Raw genomic sequence first — 26,150 nt, 5'->3', positions numbered from 1 at the left:
CTGTACCAGCCTTAAGGTTCAGCATGGCATTTGTTTGGCTGACTGATGCCCTTGCTAGTCATCTCCAAAAAAGGTTTTATACCCCAGATACCAATATTGGCATCTCACAGCACCAAAGGCTGTCTAAATTCTGCCATAATCCCCATCCAGTCTCACAGTAAGAGTGTATCCAGGAGTCTGCCAGTTAACTTGCTAGATTTCCCCATGAACAGCCCCAGTAAGAGTGTATCCGGGAGTCTGCCAGTTAACTTGCTAGAGTTCCCCATGAACAGCCCCTGTCCGCTTGTGTCCTCATGGTGAAAGAAGGCCTGGACCCTAATGGCGGAGACAACACTCCTGATGGTAGCACTTGTATCACAGAGGACAAATGCATGGTACTATATGTACCCTGGAGGTTGTCTGCCATCAGTTCCCCTAGTGTAGTCCTCATACAGGCTGCTTATTTGAATTAGACTCTCTACTAGACTTTAGCTCTGAAAGATCTGGGGAGAGAAAGGGAAAGCAGACAAGCCAGACTTCAGTTTGTCCTTATTAGTTGTTAAATTAAGTATTCTCAATATCAACCCTGATCTTACCCATAAGAATAATCTCTCGTGTTTCTGGGTCCTTTACCCTCGTTGGCTGCAAAGGATCTCCCAGAGGTATATTCAGATTTTCCACGAATTTATTCTCTGCAAAAGAAATACCACTGAAATCTTACTTAAAATTCTTTTCCATTAAAAAAAATCTAGTATGAAATACAGCTATGGACAAGTTGTAAATGAAAATTGCCAGAGGCATATCTTTTTCCTGTTTATCAATGACCGCTTTGATAAACAAAAATTCAAAAATCACAATGATTTACCACAGAAGCAAACATCCTAAACTTCTTATTTTCTGACAACTTTTGAATTCTTGCATCATCAAGAAGTTAAATGGTGTTTTGCATATTCTCTAAGAGAGCTGAAGTATACAATACACTTTAAAAAGAATTCTTTAACATGTTTATTTTAACCATAATTCGAGCACAGAAAAGATAAGCTTCATTTGACAGGTCAATTTACTCAGGTGGAAATGTTTTACACTCTGCTATTAATGATTTTTTTAAAAGAATAAAATTAGTTTACTTTCAAAATCTGAAAAAAAGTGGACATTAAAAAGATAATTTACCCTGAAGTAGTAGTATATCTGAAGCTTTTAGAGATATATTTCAAAATTTGCAAAGAGCTACTTCTCAAAGCACTTTTATAAAATAAGGAATAAGTTCATACTTCTTTCATCATTATCAAGACAGATCCTTTTCCTATTAACTATTGTATTGACTCTTCCCAAGTTTCCTTTTGCTTTCCTTTTAGATGATACTTTGTCTGGGGACAGTATTCCACCAATCACAAATCCTCCTGAAATTTAACCAAAAAAAAAAAGGTAAATTATCATACCTGGCAAAGTGAAAATCTTGAAACAAAACTCATTAAATTAATACAGCACATTTCCTTTCAAAGTATGAAAGAATACATTAGTTTTACCACACTCTACAGTTAAAAATTCAAACAACACAAATAGCAACCAATTTCACTTGTCTCTATCCTAAATCTAGAAGCACTGATGAAACATGACTGAATGATCTCTGTTGCTTGAAATCAAGTCATCAGTGGAAGTGTAAAAAACAAAGAACACAAAGATCAGCAATGAACTATTTATAGTAATCCACATGTCAGTTTAGTCCTTTGACTCAGAAATATACACCAAAAGAAAGGAAATAACTTCACGATAACACTCACTATACTTTCTTTCCCACCCTCTACAATTTTTGTAGAAAAATATAAGAAAATAGAATGAGAATAATAATGAGGAATACTTAATCTTTGACAGTTATAATTTTCTCATGTTCTGATCTAATGCTTCATTTTATGCAATTAAAAACCTTGCTAGGTAGTATAAAAATAATAACACTCTATCAAGCCACATGCTCACCTCAAATTGCTACCAAAAAGAAAACAAATCAGCATCTCTACAGTAATCAGAGAAATCTGGACTTGAATCTATTGTCACATTTTTGGAGGATGATGATTAAATAAGGTAATGTATGTAAATACATAAGACAGCACTTGGCATGTAATGTACCTAAATAAATTGTAGCAATTATCATTATTATTATTTTGAGACACTAAAGCATAAATTTTACCAGATGGCCTTCCTTGATAATCTATTCGCTCCCCTCTCCAATATTCCAAAGGTTTGGATCGTGTTCTCATGGTCCTGCGAACATTTGGTGTGTTGGAGGGCAATACTGTAAAAAGACATCAGACAAAAAATGCACATATATGTTTAGTTGCATGATACTCTGCAGTGAAAAGACTGATATTACTTTCTAGAACACAAATGCTTTTAGACAAAACACTAGAAAAACAAATTTTAAGACATATTTGTGTTATTAAAGAAATGCCAAGCTACTAGATTGGAAAAGATTTAAAAACATGGTAACATTCACGGTTAATGATGTTAAAGGTACACCGGAATTCTCATATATTGTAGGTAGAAATGTAAACTGATTGATGACAATTTGACAATACCTATAATTGTAATACTGTGTGACGTAGAAATTTCATCTTTAGAAAATGAGTTTGCAAAATATTCACAAAAATGGGCAAAGATATAGGTGTTAAGTACATTCATGGTAGTACTGTTCATAATAGAAACAGAAAAGAAAAAGCAAAAAGCAAACTGAAAACCACCTAAATGCTCCACAATAGGAAGTTTATAAATCAGGGGTGGTTATGTATACATGTGTTTGTGTGTATACACACATATCTATTCGTTTTATGTGAACAAGGCAAAGTTCTATATACTAAGTTTGTTGGCTACATAATCAACTTCCTATGTTCTTACTTACTTCTGGTTTGCTGGAGTTGTCCAATTCTGAAAGTGGTTTAACAAAATCTCCCAGTCTAACTGTATTGTTTAAATTAAAATCTCCTTGCTTTTCCATAGTTTTTTTCCTTTACACATTTTAGTTGCTAGGTTGTTTGGTACATAGTAGTTTATGATTTTTCTATCTTCTTCATAAAGTGCTAATTTTATTATTACAAGTCCTTCATCATGTTCAGCACTTTTAACCTTAAATTTCAATTCACCTAATATTAAAAAATATACTAGTTTCTTTCTGTTTATATTAGCCTACTTAATTCTTTGATAATCTTCTATTTTAAAACCTGTTTTAAGTATTTCTTATAAACACATAGGTAAGTTTGTTTTGTTTAACCAAATCTGATAGTCTCTATCTTACTAGAGGAATTCAATCCATTCACACTTATTTAGTATAACAAGTAATACACATCTATTTATTTCTTCCATTTTACTTTATATTTACAGGTTATTTTACATCAGTGATTCTCTTTTTCCCTCATTCTCACTGGTTTGGTCAGAATACCATTTCTTCCTCCATACCTCAAACCTTGGTCATTTCAAAGTTTACTGTGCTTTTTCACTCTAATATTGGTTACCTTCCCATTCCTGACACTCAACAGTCATACTCATTTCTCCATCATTACATTAAAAACTATATCCCCGGGGCTTCCCAGGTGGTGCAGTGGTTGAGAGTCCGCCTGCCGATGCAGGGGAGACGGGTTCGTGCCCCGGTCCGGGAAGATCTTACATGCCGCGGAACGGCTGGACCCGTGAGCCATGGTTGCTGAGCCTGCGTGTCTGGAGCCTGTGCTCCGCAACGGGAGAGGCCACAACAGTGAGAGGCCTGCATACAGCAAAAAAACAACAACAAAAAACTATATCCCCTACCAAGATGTTATCGTCTCCTTTTTCTCATTTAGTAAAATGAAACTTTTACACTACTTTTATTACCCCTCTTCCACTCCTACTCTCCTCCCCACCACACCAAGTTTTGTTAAGATAGTGTGGATTTCAAGCTATCACTGCAAAAATCCCCAATCATATTAGCATTTAGTAGTAGACACATCCTAAGGTGTGAGCAATGAGACACACCTTTATATAATCCCCTTCCCTGGGATACATGTGGAACCTATGACACACTCAACACAATATGGCAAAAGCAATGGGAAGTCACTTCTGTGATTACATCATGATCATACATATAAGACACTACCAGAAGGAGAGAAAAATTCTTCCTTGCTCACTTTGGAGAAGCAAGCTGCCATACTGTGAAGGGTCTATGAAAAGGGTCATGTGACAAGGAACTGCAGGTGACCCCTAGAAGTCGAGACTAGTGGCCCATGGCTCACAGCCACCAAGGAAACATGTACCTCAGTCCTACAATTCCAAGGAACTGAATTCTGCTAACAACTACATGAGCTTGTGGTGGTTAACAGGACCTCGAGCCTCAGGTAAGATCATGGCCCAGGCTGAGACGTTGGACTGAAGCCTGTGAAACCCTTGAACAGAGGACCCAGCTAATTTGTGCCTGAGCTCCTGACCCACGGAAACCAAGGGATAATAATGTGTGTTGTCTAAACAACTAAATTTGTAGTAATTTGGTACACAGCAGCAGAAAACAAATATACATTGTTTAAATTTAACCACATATATTCAGAATCATTCCTCAGCAGTGTTTCCTCTCTTTGAACTCATTTTTTACTTATATGATAGTTGGTTAGATTACCTTACATGGATATTTTACATAGAGGAAGCTGAACTTAATCTTGCACTATCTGCAAAATAAATTCAGTTATCAGAAAGAAAGATATCGTGGCTAGTTAAAACAAAGGACTGTAATGCATTTTTTTTTTTTACCATCTTTATTGGAGTATAACTGCTTTACAACGTTGTGTTAGTACCTACTGTATAACAAGGTGAATAAGCTATATGTATACATATATCCCCATATCCCCTCCATCTTGCGCCTCCCTCCCATCCTCGCTATCCCACCCATCGAGGTGGTCGCAAAGCACTGAGCTGATCTCCCTGTGCTATGCAGCTGCTTCCCACTAGCTATCTATTTTACATTTCGTAGTGTATATATGTCAATGTTACTCTCTCACTTCGTCCCAGCTTACCCTTCTCCCCTCCCCGTGACCTCAAGTCCATTCTCTACATCTGCGTCATTATTCCTGTCCTGCCCCTAGGTTCATCAGAAGCATATTTTTTTTTTAGATTCCATATATGTGTGTTAGCATACGGTATTTGTTTTTCTCTTTCTGACTTACTTCACTCTGTATGACAGACTCTAAGTCCATCCAACTCACTACAAGTAACTCAATTTCATTTCTTTTTATGGCTGAGTAATATTCCGTTGTGTGTGTGTGTGTGTGTGTGTGTGTGTGTGTGTGTGTGTGTATATATATATATATGCCACGTCTTCTTTATCTATTCATTTCTTTATGGACACTTAGGTTGCTGCCATGTTCTGGCTATTGTAAATAGTGCAGCAATGAACACTGTGGTACATGACTCTTTGAATTGTGGTTTTCTCAGGTATATGACCAGTAGTGGGACTGCTGGGTCATATGGTAGTTCTATTTTTAGTTTTTTAAGGAACCTCCATTCTGTTCTCCATAGTGGCTGTATCAATTTACATTCCCACCAACAATGCAAGAGGGTTCCCTTTTCTCCACAACCTCTCCAGCATTTATTGTTTGTAGATTTTGTGATGATGGCCATTCTGACTGGTGTGAAGTGATACCTTATTGTAGTTTTGATTTGCATTTCTCTTATGATTAGTGATGTTGGGCATATTTCCATGTGTTTGTTGGCAATCTGTATATCTTCTTTAGAGAAATATCCATTTAGGTTTTCTGCCCACTTTTGGACTGGGTTTTTTATTGATATGGAGCTACATGAGCTGCTTGTATATTTTGGAGATTAATCCTTTGTCAGTTGCTTCATTTGCACATATTTTCTCCCATTCTTAGGACTGTCTTTTCGTCTGGTTTATGGTTTCCTTTGCTGTGCAAAAGTTTTTAAGTTACATTAGGTCCAATTGTTTATTTTTGTTTTCATTCCCTTTACTCTAGGAGGTGGGTCAAAAAGGATCTTGCTGTGATTTATCTCATGGAGTGTTCTGCCTATGTTTTCCTCTAAGAGTTTTACAGTGTCTGGCCTTACATTTAGGCCTTTAATCCATTTTGAGTTTATTTTTGGGTATGGTGTTAGGGAGTGTTCTAATGTCATTCTTTTACATGTAGCTATCCAGTTTTCCCAGCACCACTTATTGAAGAGGCTGTCTTTTCTCCATTGTATATTCTTGCCTCCTTTATCAAAGAAAAGGTGACCATATGTGCATGGCTTTATCTCTGGGCTTTCTATCCTGTTCCATTGATCTATATTTCTGTTTTTTTTGCCAGTACCATACTGCCTTGATTACTGTAGCTTTGTAGTACAGTCTGAAGTCCAGGAGCCTGATTCCTCCAGCTCTGTTTTTCTTTCTCAAGATTGCTTTGGCTATTCGGGGTCTTTTGTGTTTCCATACAAATTGTGAAATATTTTGTTCTGGTTCTGTGAAAAATGCCATTGGTAGTTTCACAGGGATTGCACTGAATCTGTAGATTGCTTTGGGTAGTATAGTCATTTTCACAATGTTGATTCTTCCAACCCAAGAACATGATATATCTCTCCATCTGTTTGTATCATCTTTAATTTCTTTCATTAGTGTCTAGTATTTTTCTGTATACAGGTCTTTTGTATCCTTAGGTAGGTTGATACCTAGGTATTTTATTCTTTTCGTTGCAATGGTAAATTGGAGTGTTTCCTTAAGTTCTCCTTCAGATTTTTCATCATTAGTGTTTAGGAATACAGGAGATTTCTGTGCATTAATATTGTATCTTGCTACTCTACCAAATACATTGATTAGCTCTAGTAGTTTTCTGGTAGCATCTTTAGGATTCTCTATGGATAGTATCATATCATCTGCAAACAATGACAGTTTTACTACTTCTTTTCCGCTTTGGATTCCTTTTATTTCTTTTTCTTCTCTGATGGCTGTGGCTAAGGCTTCGAAAACTATGTTGAATACTAGCGGTGAGAGTGGGCAACCTTGTCTTGTTCCTGATCTTAGAGGACATGGTTTCAGTTTTTCACCATTGAGAACGATGTTGACTGTGGATTTGTCATATATAGCTTTCACTATGTTGAGGTAGGTTCCCTCTATGCCAACTTTCTGGAGAGTTTTTTCATAAATTGGTGTTGAATTTTGTCAAAAGCATTTTCTGCATCTATTGAGATTATTATATGGTTTTTAATCCCTCAATTTGTTAATATGGTGTATCATTATTAATTGATTTGCGTATACTTAAGAATCCTTGCATTCCTGGGGTAAACCCCACTTGATCATGGTGTATGAACCTTTTAATGTGCTGTTGGATTCTGTTTGCTAATATTTTGTTGAGGATTTTTGCATCTATGTTCATCAGAGATACTCGCCTGTAGTTTTCTTTTTTTGTGACATCTTTGTCTGGGTTTGGCTTCAGGGTGATGGTAGCTTCGTAGAATGAGTTTGGGAGTAATCCTCCTTCTGCTATATTTTCGAAGAGTTTGAGAAGGATGAGTGTTAGCTCTTATCTAAATGTTTGACAGAATTTGCCTGTGAATCCATCTGGTCCTGGGCTGTTTATTGGAAGACTGTTAATCACAGTTTCAATTTCAGTGTTTGTGATTGGTCTGTTTATATTTTCTATTTCTTCCTGGTTCAGTCTCAGAAGGTTGTACTTTTCTAAGAATGTGTCCATTTCTTCCAAGTTGTCCATTTTATTGACATAGAGTTGCTTGTAGTCTAATCTCTCATGATCCTTTGTATTTCTGCACTGTCAGTTGTTACTTCTCCGTTTTCATTCCTAATTCTGTTGATTTGAGTCTTCTCCCTTTTTTCTTTATAAGTCTGGCTAATGGTTTATCTATTTTGTTTATCTTCTCAAAGAACCAGCTTTTAGTTTTATTGATCTTTGCTATTGTTTCCTTCATTTCTTTTTCACTTATTTCTGATCTTATCTTTATGAATTGTTTCCTACTGCTAACTTTGGGTTTTCTTGTCCTTCTTTCTCTAATTGCTTTAGGTGTAAGGTTAGGTTGCTTATTTGAGATTTTTCTTGTTTCTTAAGGTAGGATTGTTTTGGTATAAACTTCCCTCGTAGAACTGCTTTTACTGCATCCCACAGGTTTTGGGTCATCGTGTTTCCGTTATCATTTGTTTCTAGGTATTTTTTGATTTCCTCTTTGATTTCTTCAGTGACCTCTTGGTTATTCAGTAGCGTATTGTTTAGCCTCCATGTGTTTGTATATTTTACAGTCTTTTTCCTGTAAATGATATCTAGTCTCATAGCGTTGTGATCAGAAAAGATACTTGATACAATTTCAGTTTTCTTAAATTTACCAAGGCTTGATTTGTGACGCAACATATGGTCTATCCTGCAGAATGTTCCATGAGCACTTGAGAAGAAAGTGTATTCTGTTGTTTTTGGATGGCATGTCCTATAAATATCAATTAAGTCCATCTTGTTTAATGCGTCATTTAAAGCTTGTGTTTATTTATTTTCATTTTGGATGATCTGTCTATTGGTGAAAGTGGGGTGTTAAAGTCCCCTACTATGATTGTGTTACTGTCAATTTCCCCTTTTATGGCTGTTAGCATTTGCCTTATGTATTGAGGAGCTCCTATGTTGGGTGCATATATTGTTACAATTGTTGTATCTTCTTCTTGGATTGATCCCTTGATCATTCTGTAGTGTCCTTCTTTGTCTCCTGTAATAGTCTTTATTTTGTCTGATAGGAGAATTGCTACTCCAGCTATCTTTTGATTTCCATTTGCATGGAATATCTTTTTGCATCCCCTCACTTTCAGTCTGTACGTGTCCCTAGGTCTGAAGTGGGTATCTTGTAGACAGCATATATACGGGTCTTGTTTTTATATCCATTCAGCCAGTCTGTGTCTTTTGGTGGGAGCTTTTAGTCCATTTACATTTAAGATAATTATCAATATGTATGTTCCTATGACCATTTTCTTAATTGTTGTTGGTTTGTTTTTGTAGTTCTTTTCCTTCTCTTGTGTTTCCTGCCTAGAGAAGTTCCTTTAGCATTTGCTGTAAATCTGGTTTGGTGGTGCTGAATTCCCATAACTTTTGCTTATCTGTAAAGGTTTTAATTTCTCCATCGAATCTCAATTAGATCCTTGCTGGGTAGAGTAATCTTGGTTGCAGGTTTTTCCCTTTCATCACTTTAAATATGTCCTGCCACTCCCTTCAGGCTTGCAGAGTTTCTGCTGAAAGATCAGCTGTTAACCTTATGTGGATTCCCTTGTATGTTACTTGTTGCTTTTCCCTTGCTGCTTTTAATACTTTTTCTTTGTATTTAATTTTTGATAGTTTGATTAATATGTGTCTTGGTGTGTTTCTCTTTGGGTTTATCTTGTATGGTACTCTCTGTGCTTCCTGGACTTGATTGTCTATTTCCTTTCCCATGTTTGGGAAGTTTTTGGCTATAATCTCTTCAAATATTTTCTCAGACCCTTTTTCTTTCTCTTCTTCTTCTGGGACCCCTATAATTTGAATGTTGGTGCGTTTAATGTTGTCCCAGAGGTCTCTGACTGTCCTCAATTCTTTTCATTCTTTTTTCTTTATTATGCTCCCTGACAGTTATTTCTACCATTTTATTTTCTAGCTCACTTGTCTGTTCTTCTGCCTCAGTTATTCTGCTATTGATTCCTTCTACAGTATTTTTAATTTCAGTAATTGTGTTGTTCATCACTGTTTGTTTGCTTTTTAGTTCTTCCAGATCCTTGTTAAATGTTTCTTGTATTTTCTCCATTCTGTTTCCAAGATTTTGGATCATCTTTACTATCATTACTCTGAATTCTTTTTCAGATAGACTGCCTATTTCCTCTTCATTTGTTTGGTTTGGTGGGTTTTTACCTTGCTCCTTCATCTGTAACATATTTTTTTGTCCTTTTTTTTTTTTTTTGATGGGTGGTGCTGTATTCCTGTCTTACTGGTTGTTTGGCCTGAGACGTCCAGCACTGGAGTTTGCAGGCACTTGGATAGAGCCAGGTCTTGGTCCTGAGATGAGGACCTCCAGGAGGCCTCACTCCGATTGATATTCTGTGGGGGCTGAGGTTCTCTGTTAGTCCAGCGGTTTGGACTCGCAGCTCCCACCACAGGAGCTCGGGCACGACCTTTGGCCTGATGACTAAGATCCCACAAGCTTCGTGGCGCATAAAAAAAAGAAAAAGAAAGAAAGAGAAAAGGAGCAGTACAATATCAAAGAATAAAAAACAAAATAGGTCTTCCCTGGTGTCGCAGTGGTTGAGAGTCCGCCTGCCGATGCAGGGGACATGGGTTCGTGCCCCGGCCCGGGAAGATCCCACATGCCACGGAGCCGCTTGGCCCATGAGCCATGGCCGCTGGGCCTGTGCATCCGGAGCCTGTGCTCTGCAACGGGAGAGGCCACAACAGTGAGAGGCCCACGTACCGCAAAAAAATAAATAAATAAAAAATAAAATTAGAAAGATAAAAAATATATCAGGAAAAATAAAAGTATAATAGAAACAACCAGTCACTGGGGGTTCATCCTGTCCCCTTAGGTGTCCGTGGTCCCCCACCAGTGCCTGGTAGGTGCCCTAGTTGTGAGGAGACATGAATTCCACATGCTCCTAGTATGCCATCTTGACTATGCCTGCCTCTGTAATACATTTCTGAAAGGCTATATATATTATTTTATTCTTCCAGAGTTGCATACGTGAGTCGTGGGAGTCAGGTTTTGTTGGGTTTTTTTTTCTCCGTTATATGTAACTTTTCTGTCTGGAAGCTTTCTTCTATCCTTGAAATTCAGGAATTTTATTCACTTATGTCTAGAGATGTATCTTTTTCATTAATTCTCTCTGGCAGTTGGTAAACTTTCTCAAATTGCAGATCAAGCCTATCTTTACTCCAGGGAAGTTTTAGTTCTTTTTTTTGTTTGTTTGTTTTTTGTTTGTTTTTTGCGGTACGCAGGCCTCTCACTGTTGTGGCCTCTCCCGTTGCGGAGCACAGGCTCCGGACACCCAGGCTCAGCGGCCATGGCTCACGGGCCCAGCCGCTCCGCGGCATGTGGGATCTTCCTGGACTGGGGCACAAACCCGCGTCCTCTGCATCGGCAGGCGGACTCCCAACCACTGCGCCACCAGGGAAGCCCACAGAAGTTTTAACTAGTACTTTCTTTAACTGTTTTCATTCCTCCATCTGTTTCTTTTTTCTGGAAATCCTGTTATTTGTATGTTTTATCTGCTGTCTCCCTGTTATTTCCACTGCATATTTTTTTCTTCATTGTTTCCATCTTTTTTTATATTTCTGTTCTGATGAATTTCTTCAATGTCAATACCAGCTACTAATTCAGCTCTCAACAGAAAATATATTTACTTTCAGTTCATGTACTGACTTTTTAAACTGAAAAATTATGCTTTAGCAACCAGAAAGCCTTCTATGATATAACTAGATCTCTGACAGTACTCATATTTCCTTCATTGTTAAAATTGTTATCCATCTACTACAATGGTTCTAGCACACCAGAAGCTGCCTACTGTTGCTAGGCATAATTCTTGATTTTCCTCTCTTGGGTTGCTGGAGCCCCTGCTCAGGGACACTTTTATTTCTCTTTGCCTACTCTGACTCTAGGCATATTCCACTCCAAGACAAGCATTAAGCACCGAGAAGTATAGCAGCCTCTCTTCACATGGGCCTACAAAATACTAACTGACAAGATGTGAGGTTTTGGTTGAAGCAATTAGAAAAAGCTTCATTCCTACAGGTTCTCTTCAGGTACAAGTGTAGAAGCCTCAAGTATAGGGGGAGAGATAAAAAGCCACTCCAGTTCCACAAAGGTGAGAGGTCCCATGAATCTTGACCAGCAAATATCTCTTTGAAAACCATAGTTTTAATCCTCATGTGAGCCTCTCCATGGATTCCTTAGCTCCCAGCTTACTTATCCTAGTTACTGCTTTGTTTAGGTGTGAACTGGAGAAAACGGGAGAAGTTGTCAGGGATGCCATCTACCTAGCAGTTACATTTTATAGAATTCTCCACCCTAGCTTCTTAGCTTATCAGCTCCGTACTACAGAGCAATGAGTGAGAGGATTACAGGCTTCATAAATGGACAATAAAGAAACTCAGTGGCCTGTGATGATTTATCATGAAATTCATTAAAACTAAATACAGGTTTTACTTTCTCTGACAATTAATCCACATAATATTTTCCCCCTGCCTGAGAAAAAATTAAGTTACATTTAGAAATAAAGGTTTTATAATATGAAAATATTAAGAGAAAAGTAATCTTACCTAATTTGTGATGCACCTTGTTCTCTGGTGTTGAGTTAGACCTTTTTACTCTTGAATCATCTGCAAATTGCAGAAGCAATATCATGAGCAATGGCCACTAATTTCATGTTGAGTTAAAGTGTGCTACTCGGTCAACTTCAGTATAAATATTTTAAAATAAAATTCAACCTGAAAATACATCTTTTTTCTTAGAAAATAACAGTTGTTTACTTGGATGCATACTCCTTTTTTTTTATAACATCTTTATTGGAGTATAATTTCTTTACAATATTGTGTTAGTTTCTGGTATATAACGAAGTGAATCAGCTATATGCATACATATATCCCCATATCCCCTCCCTCTTGTGTCTGCCTCCCACCCTCCTTATCCCACCCATCTAGGTGGTCGCAAAGCACTGAGCTGATCTCCCTGTGCTATGCAGCTGATTCCCACTAGCTATCTATTTTACATTTTGTAGTGCATATATGTCAGTGTTACTCTCTCATTTCATCCCAGCTTACCCTTCTCCCTCCCTGTGTCCTCAAGTCCATTCTCTACGTCTGTGTCTTTATTCCTGTCCTGCCCCTAGGTTTATCAGAACAATTTTTGTTTTTTTTTAGATTCCATGTATATGTGTTAGCATACGGTATTTATTTCTCTCTTTCTGACTTACTTCACTCTGTAGGACAGACTCTAGGTCCATCCACCTCACTACAAATAACTCAATTTTGTTTCTTTTTATGGCTGAGTAATATTCCATTGTATACATGTGCCACATCTTCTTTATCCATTCATCTGTCAACCTGACAATACATTTTATTACTCCCTTTGCTTTTCACTGCTGAGAAATGAAGGCTAGTGAAAAAGAGTATAATATGTCTCTAGATTTTGCTACAGTGATATATCTTAAGACGATAACAGTTACAAGTAACAAAAAACAAACAGGTTTTCTATTGCTTGTAGACTTTAAGTGAAATAAGCCACTGGGTGGATAAAAATGCAAGGAGTGATAATGAATAATTACTCTGTTAATAAAGTAATCTATGATTCTTAAAGTTGTAAATAGTGCAACCATACCGAATTTACTTAGCAGTGTGACAATCAGGTCAAGAGTTCTAAACTTTAGTGTGATAAATAGCATCTAAACGTAACAACCATCAATTATTTCCCTTCCTATGCACAAACGCTGTTCTTTATCAAGAGGCAAAGTTTAATTGCCTTCTCCTTGAATCACCACTGGCCTTAGTGAGTTGCTTGACTAATGGAATGCACAGAAATGACATTCTGGGACTTTGAAAGCTAATTCCTCAGAAGACATGCAGGTGCCACCTGGATCTCTTGGAACTTCAGTCTGAGGAAAGACAGCCATCATTATGAAGACTGATTACCCCAAGACTGCCATGCTGTGAGGAAACCCAAGATAACCAAGTGGAAAGGCCATGTGGAGAAAAAGAGATGTTGGCCAGCCCCCAATTATTTCAGCCACCCTGGCAAGGTACCAAATATATGAGTAAATAAGTCACCATGGATTTCCAGTCCAGCTGATATTTCAAGAGACTCCAGTCCCAGCAGCTTGCATCTAACTACAAATGCATGAGAGCCAAAATGAGAATTGCCCAGCTAATAAACTAAGTCAACCCACAGAACCATAAGAGATAAATCGACTGTTGTATTACGCCACTAAGTTTGGGATGTTAAGTTATGCAGCAATATGAAACTAGAATACTTAATATCCATGAACCATCTTAGATTTTTAATACAATTTTGTGTGTAATATACATTTCCTGAAAAGCAGGTCTAAGTTTTCATTACATTCTCAGCTAAAGAGTAGAAGGTTTCTTTTTTGGGATCATGAAAGTGTTCTAAAATTTACTGTGGTGATAATTATAAACTACTGAATTATATACTATAAATGCGTTAATTGTATGGTATGTGAAGTACATCCCAATAAAGCTATTCCAAAAAAAAAAAAAAATATATATATATATATATATATACAATTTCCCTTGTACTTCCCACTATAACAAGTAGAGGATTAGTCGTTCTTGGAAATTTTCCTATAGCAGTGGGCTCTGGAGGCAACTGTGGGAGACAAGAGAAGGAACAAAGCAAATGAATAAATATACTGAGGATAATGGGAGCCAGGCTTCTCACTATCCTTGAGAAAGGGTTTATTAAAATGGAAAAGGGAGGGCTTCCCTGGTGGCGCAGTGGTTGAGAGTCCACCTGCCGATGCAGGGGACACGGATTCATGCCCCAGTCTGGGAAGATCCCACGTGCCGTGGAGCGGCTGGGCCCATGAGCCATGGCTGCTGAGCCTGCGCGTCTGGAGCCTGTGCTCCACAACGGGAGAGGACACAGCAGTGAGAAGGCTGCGTACCACAAAAACAAAACAAAACAAAAATGGAAAAGGCAAAGTCAAACATGCTGGACTGGAGTTGGAGGTACTGATGTGAACTCATGGTTTCTAAACACAGAAACACCTCAGAGATATTGAGAGTTTGGTTCCAGACCACTGCAATAAAACAAATTTGGCAATAAAGTGAGTCACATGAATATTTTTGTTTCCCAATACATATAAAAGTTATGTTTACACTATAATGTAGTCTATTAAGTGTGCAAAAGCATTATGCCTAAAAATCAATGTATCTTAAATACTTTATTGCTAAAAAATGCTACATATCATCTGTGCCTTCTGCAAGTCGTAATGTTTTTTTTACAGTAGTAACAAAGTTCACTGATCACAGATTACCATAATATAATAATAATGAAATATTGTGTTAATTACCAAAATGTGACACAGAGATACTAAGTGAGCAAATGCCATTGGAAAATGGTGCCAATTGACTTGTTTGATCAGGGCTGCCTGCTGCAAAACTTCAATTTGTAAAAAATGCAAAATCTGTGACACACATTAAAGCAAAGAGCAATAAAGCAAGGGATGCCTGAATAAATACAGAAAGAAGATACAGATGCTTGTGTATGTACAGTGCACATATATATGTATGTGTGTGTTTATCTATTTCCTATCTCAGTCCACTGAGAGAACCTAAAAGCTGTGATATCCCAGTAACAATGAGTACACCAAGCACCCGGATCTAAGTTTCTAAATGTCATCCCTCCACTAGGTTCCTTTGGAGAAATAACTGATTCCAGAGTAGAGGCAGGGGAAGGAGTCTGGAACATCTTCTGCCAAAAAATAAGACAGTATTCAAAAAATGACAGAAACATGACAACAGGTCTCAGGAACCAGTTGAAAGGATGTCTCCTCCTGGACAAATTTGGCACAATTTGAGTACCAGAATAAATGATAAAGATTATAACCCACTGAATAAAATAGGAACCCAGTAGTAGTCCATAATAATATAAATAAATGAATAATGAATAAATAAATGGGGAAGGAGTAAGTAAAACTATTTCTTATAGGATGCCAACTAACAGAGAAGAAATTAGGGAAATAGAAAATAGTAATTTGGTACCACTATTAGCGGATTCAGGTGGGAATATTCAAAAGATGCTAATATTGGTGCAGAGGTTTGAAAAGGGACAAGTTACTAAAATAGGATATCGTTCCACAAAATACTTATCAATTACCAAAGAGAAAAACCCTGAGTGGAGAAACCTGGCAGACAATAACTTGAAGAGGTGATGAAGATTAAAATCACTAGTAGAGGGGCTTCCCTGGTGACGCAGTGGTTAAGAATCCACCTGCCAATGCAGGGGACACCGGTTCGAGCTCTGGTCTGGGAAGATCCCACATGCTGCGAGGCAACTAAGCCTGTGTGCCACAACTACTGAAGCCCGCACACCTAGAGCCCGTGCTCTGCAACAAGAGAAGCCACTGCAATGAGAAGGCTGCACACCACAATGAACAGTAGCTTCCACTCACTGCAACTAGAGAAAGCTAGCACGCAGCAACAAAGACCCAACACAGCCAAAAATAAATAAATAAATTTATTTTAAAATTAAATAAATAAATAAGTAAAATCACTAGTAGAAGATGAGTCAGCACTGTTTGCCTCCTAATGTGATGCACAAAGAACACAGCCATTTCTGTAGTATTTCTGTTAAATATGCATGGCTCATATCTGATCATGAGGAAATATTAGAGACACCCAGGCTGAAGGTCATTCTAAAGAATGAAAAGCTCTTTAAAAAAGTGTCAAGGTCAGGAAAGTTAGAAGACGACTGAAGAACTATTCCTTATTGAAAGAAACTGAAGGGACATGAGACCCAAACACAGTCCATGATCCTAGATTGGATCCTGAACCAGAGAGAAAAAGGAACACTGATGGAACTGCTGGTGAAATCTGCATGGAGTCAGTGAAGGAAGACTAGTGTTATATTAATGCTGATTTCCTGACGTGGATGGATGAAGAGTGATTATGTTCTTGTCTTGCATCATGTCTGCACATACTCACACAATAATATGTATGCGACTTGCACTTGAACAGTCCAAAAAAAAGACTAATAAACATGTATAAATATTTATGTAGAGATGGCAGGGAGGGAAATGAAACAAATATTGTAAAATGTTGGAAATTATGGGAACTGGATGAAGGGGATATGGTATTTGAGTAAATTTAAAATTATTTCCCAGAAGAGTATAAAACAAAACAAAGCCAAACACAGAGACAACTCCAGAATTTCAAAGACTAACAAAGCCTAATAAGCATGAAAATGGAAGAAACAGGTTATTTACAAAGGAAAAAAGAAGTAAGGCTGGCTTACAATATCTATTCATAAGCATTAGCTATCATGAGATAAAAGAGCAATAGCCAAATAGTTTAAAGGACAAAAAGACTGTGACTAAAAAGACTTTTACTATTTGACTAGTTGTTCACTGTGATAAAAAAGAAAGTTCCTGAGTCCTTGCTAGCATGTGTGAGACTTATCTACCAACTTTACAAAGAAGTAACAAAGCATATCTGTTAAACATTTATTAAAGGAAAAAAATACTGACAGAGCAAGTCAAAAATAAAAATTCAATCATGCTGTTTGAAGCCACTCTGCTTTAGTTTGGTAAAAAAAAAAAAGGTTAAGTAAAAGGAAGAAAAGAAATATAAGAAACAAAAACAAACCAAAAGAAAGCAGGGAGTCACAATGTTAATATTAGACAAAAAAAGACTACAAAGTAAAAGCATTGTAACATGATCAAGGTAAATTTGACCAAAACAGGTACATTCCATATGCAAACTTACATGCTCAGTAAGAGTGCTGAAATGTACATAGTAAAGACTGCAGGAAATAGGAGAGACAGACCACTGCAAAGCAAACACTTTACCGTCAACTCTGGCGATCCTTAACAGACCTCACAAATGATAAGGATACAAATCATAAGAATAATATGAAACACAGAATGTCCAAATCTAAGATCCTGTTCTTTTCCCCCAAATCTGCCCTTCTCTAGTAGTTTCCAAATCAAGAAATGACAACGCCATTCTTCCAGGTGCTCAGGCCAAAAACTTTAAAGTCCATTATCCTTGACACCTCACTTTCTTTTACACCTTACATCCCATCCATCAGGAAATCATGTTGACTCTACCATCAAAAACACCTAAAATCCTACTACTGCTCTCCACCTTCCACTGCTAACCCCCTAGTCCAAGCTACCACCTCACAAGGGGATTACTAATGTCTCACCAACTGGTCTCCCTGCTTCCAACCTTACACCTGCCCCCTTCAAACTTATCAGTCCACCCCTAATGTGTATTCTACAGCAGCCGCAATTATTCTGTTTATAGGTTAGTCATGTCTCTCTTCTGCTCAAAATCCTCCAATGGCTTCCCACCTCTCTCAGTAAAGCCCGAAATCCTTATAGTAGCCTTTAACATGCTATATGATCTTTCATTCTTGTTAGCTCTGTGACATCATCTCCTACTACCCTCTCCCTCTCTTCCTCAACTCCAGCCTTCCCAGTCTCCTTGGTGTTTCTTGATCAAAACCTTTGCCCTTATCTTCCCTCTGCATGAGGCACTATTTCTCCACAGAGCTGCATGATTTGATTTCTCACGTTTCTCGTATCTTTGCTCAAATTATCACTTCTTCAGTAAGACCTTTTCTGCCCATCTATCTAAAAATGTAACTCGCATTTCCCACCCTAAAAATCACTGCTTTATTTTTCTACTCTCAACATCCAACAAATCACAAGTTTTGATATCTTTTTCCCTTAGAAGAATGCATAGTAAGTATTCCATAATATTCCATAAATATTTAAGAATTTCGTAAATATGCAAAGTATATTAAAAATATATATCCACTTACATTAACAAAATGAGTGTATATATATTTTTAATCCATATCTGTACACAAAAAGTAATATTCTCTTTTTCAAGCATCCATAGAAGAAGTACAAAATTCTTCCATGAATTTTATGTGTTCTAAGCATACTCTAGAACACAAAGAAAATTCAAAGAATTAATAATACAGGGCAAAGTTATCAAGAACAATGAAATGAAACTATAAATTATTAACAAAAGAACAAAACAAAACACAACTTCTTAGGATTACAGCCAACACTGCATAACGAACATATACCAGGTATTAAAACTAAGCAAAGAATGTGTATTCATCTTTGTATCAATCTATGGGATTAGAATTGATATTGCCAGTTTACAAATAAGCAAGTTGAAGCTAAGAACACTGAAATTTCTTACTCAAGATAACATAGCTAATAAGTGGTAAAGCTAGATTCAATCCCAGGTTCCTGACTCTGGAGACCAAACTCTTGACTAATGTACTCTTTTAAATAACACCTGGGTCAAAGAAAAATCACCACTATAATTCAGAGTGTACAACAATAAGAACGCTCTATTAAAAAAAAAAAAAAATCTTTCACTTTAAACTAAAACTATACTCCAGAAAATTCAGCTTTTTCTTTACCAAATAAAAAGCAGAAAAATAAATATAAAAAGCATTCCACTTAGAGAAAAATAATAAAGTAAATCTAAACAAAAAGGGGAAGAACCAATTTAAATGGAAAAAGAATTAGTGAATTAGGAAAGAAAAACAGTATAAGAGATTATATTTCAAGCACATTCTTCAGGGACATAAAAAATTATAAATCTCTCTATTAAGAGGCATTTTAAAAACTTCAACACTTAGCTTCAGTAATCATCAATATATGTCTAATCTTGCTTCATTTATACCCTTAACAGCTTTAAAATACTGCAGTATGTGTCTTAAGTGCCAATTATATTATTATGTCCTACTTCAAAGAAAGGACTGTCATTCATCTCTCTCATTCTTTCTCCCTCTCTCTCTTCTCCCTCCCTCCCTCTCTCACCCAGGTATAAGGTCTTAGAAATCTCTAACCATAAAGTAAGGTTCTTAAGGGTAGGTACTCAATACATATTTGCCACAAAAATGTCACTGGTGATAATTTAAATAAAACACAGCACACCTTACTTCACATGCATAACACTATAAAAATCAAGACAGTAGAAAATAAATCATAACTTACTCAAACTTTCCTGAACTTCATTATCATCCACATCTGAATTATTCATTCCAGACGTTAAATAATTCTTGAGCCTAGAAGGTCCACTTAAGAAAAAAAGGTAAACCACAAAATTTGTGCATTTATATCTATCTAATATATCTACCTTAATGGTCATTTTTATCCTAAAACTGCCAAAGGTTTTTTGCTTATAAAATATTAACAGTATACTTATTTGCTGCATAAAACAAAAAATCCACAATTTAATACCACATTTGACTTGTCAAACATGATAATACTGAATTTTATAACCTTTTAAACTAACTCATGAATCAGAGTTACAAATTTAAGTCAACTCAAATAACACTCTTTGATAAAAATCAAATCATAAGAAATAAAATTATAAATAAATCAGCTTATCTTAATTTTTTTTAAAACTACAGGCAAAAACAAGCAATTTAAAATATAGTTCAGAAGCTGTTCAGAGATGATTCAGTTTATCCCAGTCCTAGATCCTCTTCCACCTATTATGAGCCCAAGACAGGCCTAGTGGTCACAGGCTCCCAAAGAGTAAAGAAATCTTAGCCATCCCTTCAAAGTCTGAGAATCTGCTATAATTTACCATTCTTTCATTTTGAAAAAGGGTGTATGACTTCAGATATTAGGAGACTAGGTTAATCTGGTTTGCTCACTGAGTATGCTCTCTTTAAACTTACATCCACAAATTCTTAGATGACACCCCTTTCAAAAGGTACAGCCTAATTCTAACTCCCCTCTTCTGAGTGTGGTATGGACTTAGTGACTTGTTTCTAGTGAACAGAATAAAGTGGAAGACTTCAAAGACTAGGTCATCAAAAGACACTATGGCCTCCATGATAGTCACACTTTCTCTTGGATCACCTGCTTTGTGGGAAGCCAGCTAGCTACCATACTGAATACCCTTATGGAGAGAGCCACATGACAAGAAACTGTGGCCTCTAGCTACCTTATAAGTGGATCCTCCAAGTTCTAGTCAAGCCTTCATAGGACTGCAAATCAGATAGATATCTTGACTGCTATAACTCATGAGATTCCCTGAGCCAGAACTAGCCAGCTAATTCTCTCCCAGATTTCTACCCACAAAAACTGTGAAATAATGTTTGCAAGGCACTAACAAAATTAATATTAAGCTTTGAGAGTAATTTGTTACACAGCAATTGGTAACAAATACAGTGAGTAAATCCTATTATCCTTAGAACACATGCATACCTTCCTTCCAAAACTGAAGTCCCAGGCTCTCTAGAATCCAAGTTTGACTCTGCTCGTGTCTTGCGTGTATATCCACTGATCTGAGACTTTTGATGAACATTTTGTGCAGCCATACTATCTTGATTCTTTGAGCTTCCTGTACCTCTATGAAAATGAAAAGTTTGTAATTTTTTACATTTCTTCAAAAAGTATTTCTTCTAGAAACATTACACAAGGTGGGTAGCCAATATAACATTGGCTATAACAAATATCAGATAACCTTGTTTAGGTCCTAAAACTTACAACTAGTCCAGGAAGGAAATTTGACTTTAGAACCTACCAAGAGTTCTAATTTGAAAAATTCTGATAAAAGAAACGGTACAGACCTGGCCTAACTGAGATAGACATGATGATAGGAGGGCACTGGGAGACATTAACTACAGGCAGCTTATGATGTATACTACACAGTTAAATCTATCATAGTTTTTGTTGAAAATCCACAAACAACTGAAATTGTTTTATATGATACCTCTACTCAGCCTACTAAGGAACAGCAGAGTGTCCAGAGGGACCTAGGCTCATCTCTTTGGTAGCTGCCAGCTAACTAGCTTACCCCAAATATATGCAAACAAGATACATTATTCCTAGACTGCATAATTCTCTCTCCACTCTCACATCTTACAAGTCCTATGTTTTAATTTGTTTCTTGACTCAGTCTACCAGCCTATTCTTATCATTTGTGAAAAAAAAGTCTTTAGTTATGTTTGCAACATAACTAAAGAGCATCCAAACTTCTGAGTATTCTTTGATAGTTTATTTCTGGAGTTTCTAGTCTCCCTCTAGGTCCTACCTTCAGAGTCAAAAGAAAAAAAAAAAGGATTATTAGAGAATACTATAAACAACTGTATGCCAACAAATTAGATAACCTAGATGGAATGGACAAATTCCTAGAAACACACAAATTACCAAAACTGATTCAAGAGAAAAATAAACAACTTCAAAAGACTTAGAAAAAGAGAATAAATCAGTAATCAAAAAACTACCCAGAAAGAAAAGCCCAGGCCCAGATGGTTTCACCAATGAATTCTTACCGTCATTCAAAGACTTAATACAAATTCTTCACAAACTCTTCCAAAAAAGAAAGGAGCACTTTCCAACTCATTTTATGAAGTCAGTGTTACCCTGATAACAAAACTAGACAAAGACATCACAAGAAAACTACAGCCAAAAAAAAAAAAAACCCAAAACAAAACAAAAAACCCTCAAAAAAACTAGCAACATTCTATCAACAACAAAAAAAATGTATCACACAATCACCTCAGTAGATGCAAAAAAAAAAAAAAAAAAGCATTTGACAAAATGTATCTTTTCACTACAAAAACACTCAACAAACTAGGAATAAAAAGGAACTTCCTCAACCTGATAAAAGGACATCTATGAAAAACCCACAGCTAATAACATACTGAATGGTGAAAGACTCAATGCTTTCCCCCTAAGATTAAGGACAAGATAAGGAAGTCTGCTATTGTCACTTCTACTTAGCATAGTACTAAAGATTTCAGCCAGGACAATAGTGCAAGAAAAAGAAAGAAAAAGCATCCAGATTGGAGAGGGAGAAATAAAATTATCACTATTCACAAATGACATGATCTTGCACTTAGAAAGTCTCACAAAATCTACTAAAAAGCTCTCAGAACTAATACATGAGTTCAACAAGATTGCAGGATAAAGATCAAAATACAAAGATCAATTGTATGTCCATACATTTGCAATGATCAATCCAAAAATAAAATTTAAAAAGCAATTCCATTCACAACAGCATCAAAAGGGATACTTAGGGGGGATGAACTTAACAAAAGAAGTGTAAAACATATTCTGAAAATACTGCTGAGAAAAATTAAAGATCTAAATAATAGGACAAACACCCCTGTTCAAGGATCAATAGACACTGATAAGATGGAAATATTCCTCAAACCAATAGATTCAACGCAATCCATTTCAGAATTCTGACATCTTTGCAGAAATTGACATACTGATTCTAAAACTTATATGGAATTGCAAGGGACTTAGAACAGCCAAAACATTCGTGAAAAAGAAAAATCACACTTCCTGACTTCAAAACTTACCTCTAAGCAATGGTAATCAAGACAGTGTGGTTCTAGAACAACAGCTGATATATAGACAACAAGAAAATTGAGAATCCAGAAATAAGCCTATACATCTATGGTCAGCTGATTTTCAAAAATGGTGCTAAGACCATTTGACAAACAGTTATGGGAAAACTGGATAGTCACATGCAAAAGAATGAAGTTGGACTTTTCACAGCATATACAAAAATTAACTCAAAATGGATCAAAGAATTAAATTTAAGAGCTAAAACTACAAAACTCTTAGGAAAAAAACATGGGAGTAAATCTTCATGAACTTGGACTGGGCAAAGGATTCTTAGATATGACACCAAAAGTACAAGCAACAATGGACGAAACAGATCAATGGGACTTTACCAAAATTAAAAACCTTTGTGCTTCAAAGGACACCATCAAGAAAGTGAGACAAGCCAAAGAATGAGACAGAAGATTATCAAATATCATTTATTTGATGAGACTTGTATCTAGAATATATTAAAACCTCATACAATTCAATTTAAAAAAAAGACAATCCCAAAAAAATCAGGCAAAGGATCTGAGTAAATCTTTCTCTAAAGATTGGCAAACGGCCAATAAGCACATGAAAAGATGCTCAACATCATTAGTCTTCACAGAAATGAAAATCAAAACCATAATGAGATGCTATTTCATACCAACTAGGATGGCTAGAATCAAAAAATCAGATAATAACAAATGCTGACAAGGATGTGGAGACACTGGAAACCTTAAACACTGCTGGTAGGAATATAAAATGGCGCAGATGCTTTGGAAAACAGTCTTGCAGCTCCTCAAAGGATTAATGTAAAGTTACCATATGACCCAGCAATTCCATTTGTACACAAATGTTTATACCAGCATTATTCACAATAGCCAAAAGGTAGAAACAACCCAAATGTCCAGCAATGGATGAATGATAAACAAAACATAATGTAACAAAATGAAATAGCACTCATAAAAAGGGATGTATTACTGATACATGGTACAACATGGATAAAACTTGAAAATACACAAACTGAAAGAAGTCAATGCAAAAAAACTCGTACTATATGATTTCACTCATATGAAAGTCTAGGATAGAGAAATCTGTAGACAGTAGGTTAGTGGTTCCGTAGAGTTGCTGGGGAGGGGAACAGGGAGATGATAGCTAAAGGACCCTAATGATGAAAATGTTCTAAAATTGACTATTTTGACGGTTTGCACTATCAGTGAATACAATAAAAACCAATGAATTCTACACATGTCATGAGTGAACTATATATGAGTTATACCTCAATAAAGCTGTTAAAAAATCTAATGTAGTAAACTTCTGTTCCAAATGGCTATAGAAATAATATAAAAATTAAGTGCTTATACAAATTTTAAAAAGCTTAGAGAAATTCAAAGATTTCTAGAGGGTAATTGCTTCTTACACTTTAAATGCACTAGCTATTTAAGATTTTTTTTTTTTTCCTAAACGCTTTGAGAGGGGAATAAGGGTGTTAGCTTGTAGTTTAATTAATGACCATGGTTACTAGGTTATAAGAAGCAAAAAATATCACTTTATTCAAGTTAAAATTTTAATATCTGTTACTTGTATAAAGGAGAAGTTCACGTAATATTTTTTCCACGTAATATTTCTAATCAGGAAGACTCCTTAGACAAATTAGACATATTCATATTTTAATGTAATAATGTCTCTTTTTTTTTGCCTTTCCTAAATACGGAACAATAATACTGTTAACATGCTTTTTAAATCTATATTATCTTTGAGGTTTCCATGAGAGCCACTGAGTAACCACAAAGATTTATCTTCCCACCTTATGGCAAGTAGAATACCAAAATAATTACATATTTGATCTTTTATTTATAGTAACTAGCTTAATGACTATACAGGTTAACTAAACAAATGTCTCAAAGATCTTCCTTTCTATGAATCCAGATACCCAACAGGCTTTCTTAAGTAGATACTGTAGCAACTATCAACTTTGGATATTTCTCATTAGACTAACTCCTTCTCACTGTGCATAAGATAAGATTTGTTTTAGGGGTACTAGCTCAAATTCAGAAACTCAACATAAAAACTCAATTTTTATACCTTAGTATTTCTCTCAACCCATAGCTAAGGCTTATCTGCTTTGTTTAATAAAACAGTTATTTATCATTATTAATACATTCAAGTAAAAACAGTTAGACTAATAAAAGACCTACATATCCAATGACACACTATTTAACCTAAGTGTACCTTCTTCATATGTAAAAAGAGAGCTAACACCTGTCCTATCGACCTCTTAAGATTCTTAATGAAAATCAAATGATATTAAGGAACAAGCTAATATAAATATGGAAGTCTGATATAAGACAGAGAGGGCATTACAAATCAGTGGGGGGAAATTCACTACTCAATGAACTGTTTAGATAGTATGCACTATAATGACATACACTAATGTATTTTAGAGCACTCTATCATTTATTTCAATACATCCCCACCACCTGCAGTTTCTCACACATAATATGTATTATTTTTTTAATGAATGAATGAGTGAATGCTCTATCAAAAAGCAAAAATGCGTAAGAACAATACTTACCTCAGTACGTTGTCAGGACTGATGAGAATTTATTGAAAGCATCTAGTGAATACTTGATACATAGTAAGCACTAAAATATGTTAACTAATCATCTTATGGGGATAGAATTAAGATGTATTCCTGATTATTGTAATTACATTAACCTCATTTAAAAGAAAGCAACTCAAATGATACACTTAAAAGTGATTAAGAGGGCTTCCCTGGTGGCGCAGTGGTTGAGAGTCCGCCTGCCTGATGCAGGGGACACGGGCTCGTGCCCCGGTCCGGGAAGATCCCACATGCCGCGGAGCAGCTGGGCCCATGAGCCACGGCTGCTGAGCCTGCATGTCCGGAGCCTGTGCTCCGCAACGGGAGAGGCCACAACAGTGAGAGGCCCGCATACCGCAAAAAAAAAAAAAAAAAAAGTGAGTAACATGATAAATTTTACGTTATATGTTTTTATCACAATTTTAATAAAGGGACTGTTAGGCGACAATAATGCTTACCTTATTAAATTTATCACTCACACCCCATGTGCTATATATTATTCCCCATTTTAATATGAGGAAA

At 36.3% G+C, this 26,150-nt stretch overlaps 1 protein-coding gene across 4 annotated transcripts in view; it reads right to left on the bottom strand.

Moving 5' to 3' along the window:
* The window catches only part of CENPC (centromere protein C), an 89,967-nt gene that overhangs the window by 8,576 nt on the left and 55,241 nt on the right, over positions 1 to 26,150 (bottom strand). For 2 of the 4 annotated variants that reach the window (XM_060012451.1, XM_060012448.1), the window contains exons 11-16: positions 20,912 to 21,055; positions 19,688 to 19,770; positions 12,246 to 12,305; positions 2,165 to 2,269; positions 1,251 to 1,379; positions 576 to 671 (exon numbers count right to left, since the gene is read on the bottom strand). In XM_060012451.1, the coding sequence (XP_059868434.1) occupies positions 576 to 671; positions 1,251 to 1,379; positions 2,165 to 2,269; positions 12,246 to 12,305; positions 19,688 to 19,770; positions 20,912 to 21,055 (617 nt within the window). Of the gene's footprint in view, positions 1 to 575; positions 672 to 1,149; positions 1,380 to 2,164; positions 2,270 to 12,245; positions 12,306 to 19,687; positions 19,771 to 20,911; positions 21,056 to 26,150 lie in introns of all 4 variants that reach the window. The other 2 variants (XR_009519546.1, XM_060012450.1) reach the window with 2 other exon arrangements.

The sequence above is a fragment of the Delphinus delphis genome, chromosome 5 (genome assembly GCF_949987515.2).
Source record: "Delphinus delphis chromosome 5, mDelDel1.2, whole genome shotgun sequence".
In the NCBI taxonomy this organism is placed as follows: domain Eukaryota; kingdom Metazoa; phylum Chordata; class Mammalia; order Artiodactyla; family Delphinidae; genus Delphinus; species Delphinus delphis.
Note: the sequence above shows the minus strand (reverse complement) of the source record. Positions and strands in the feature narration are given on the sequence as shown.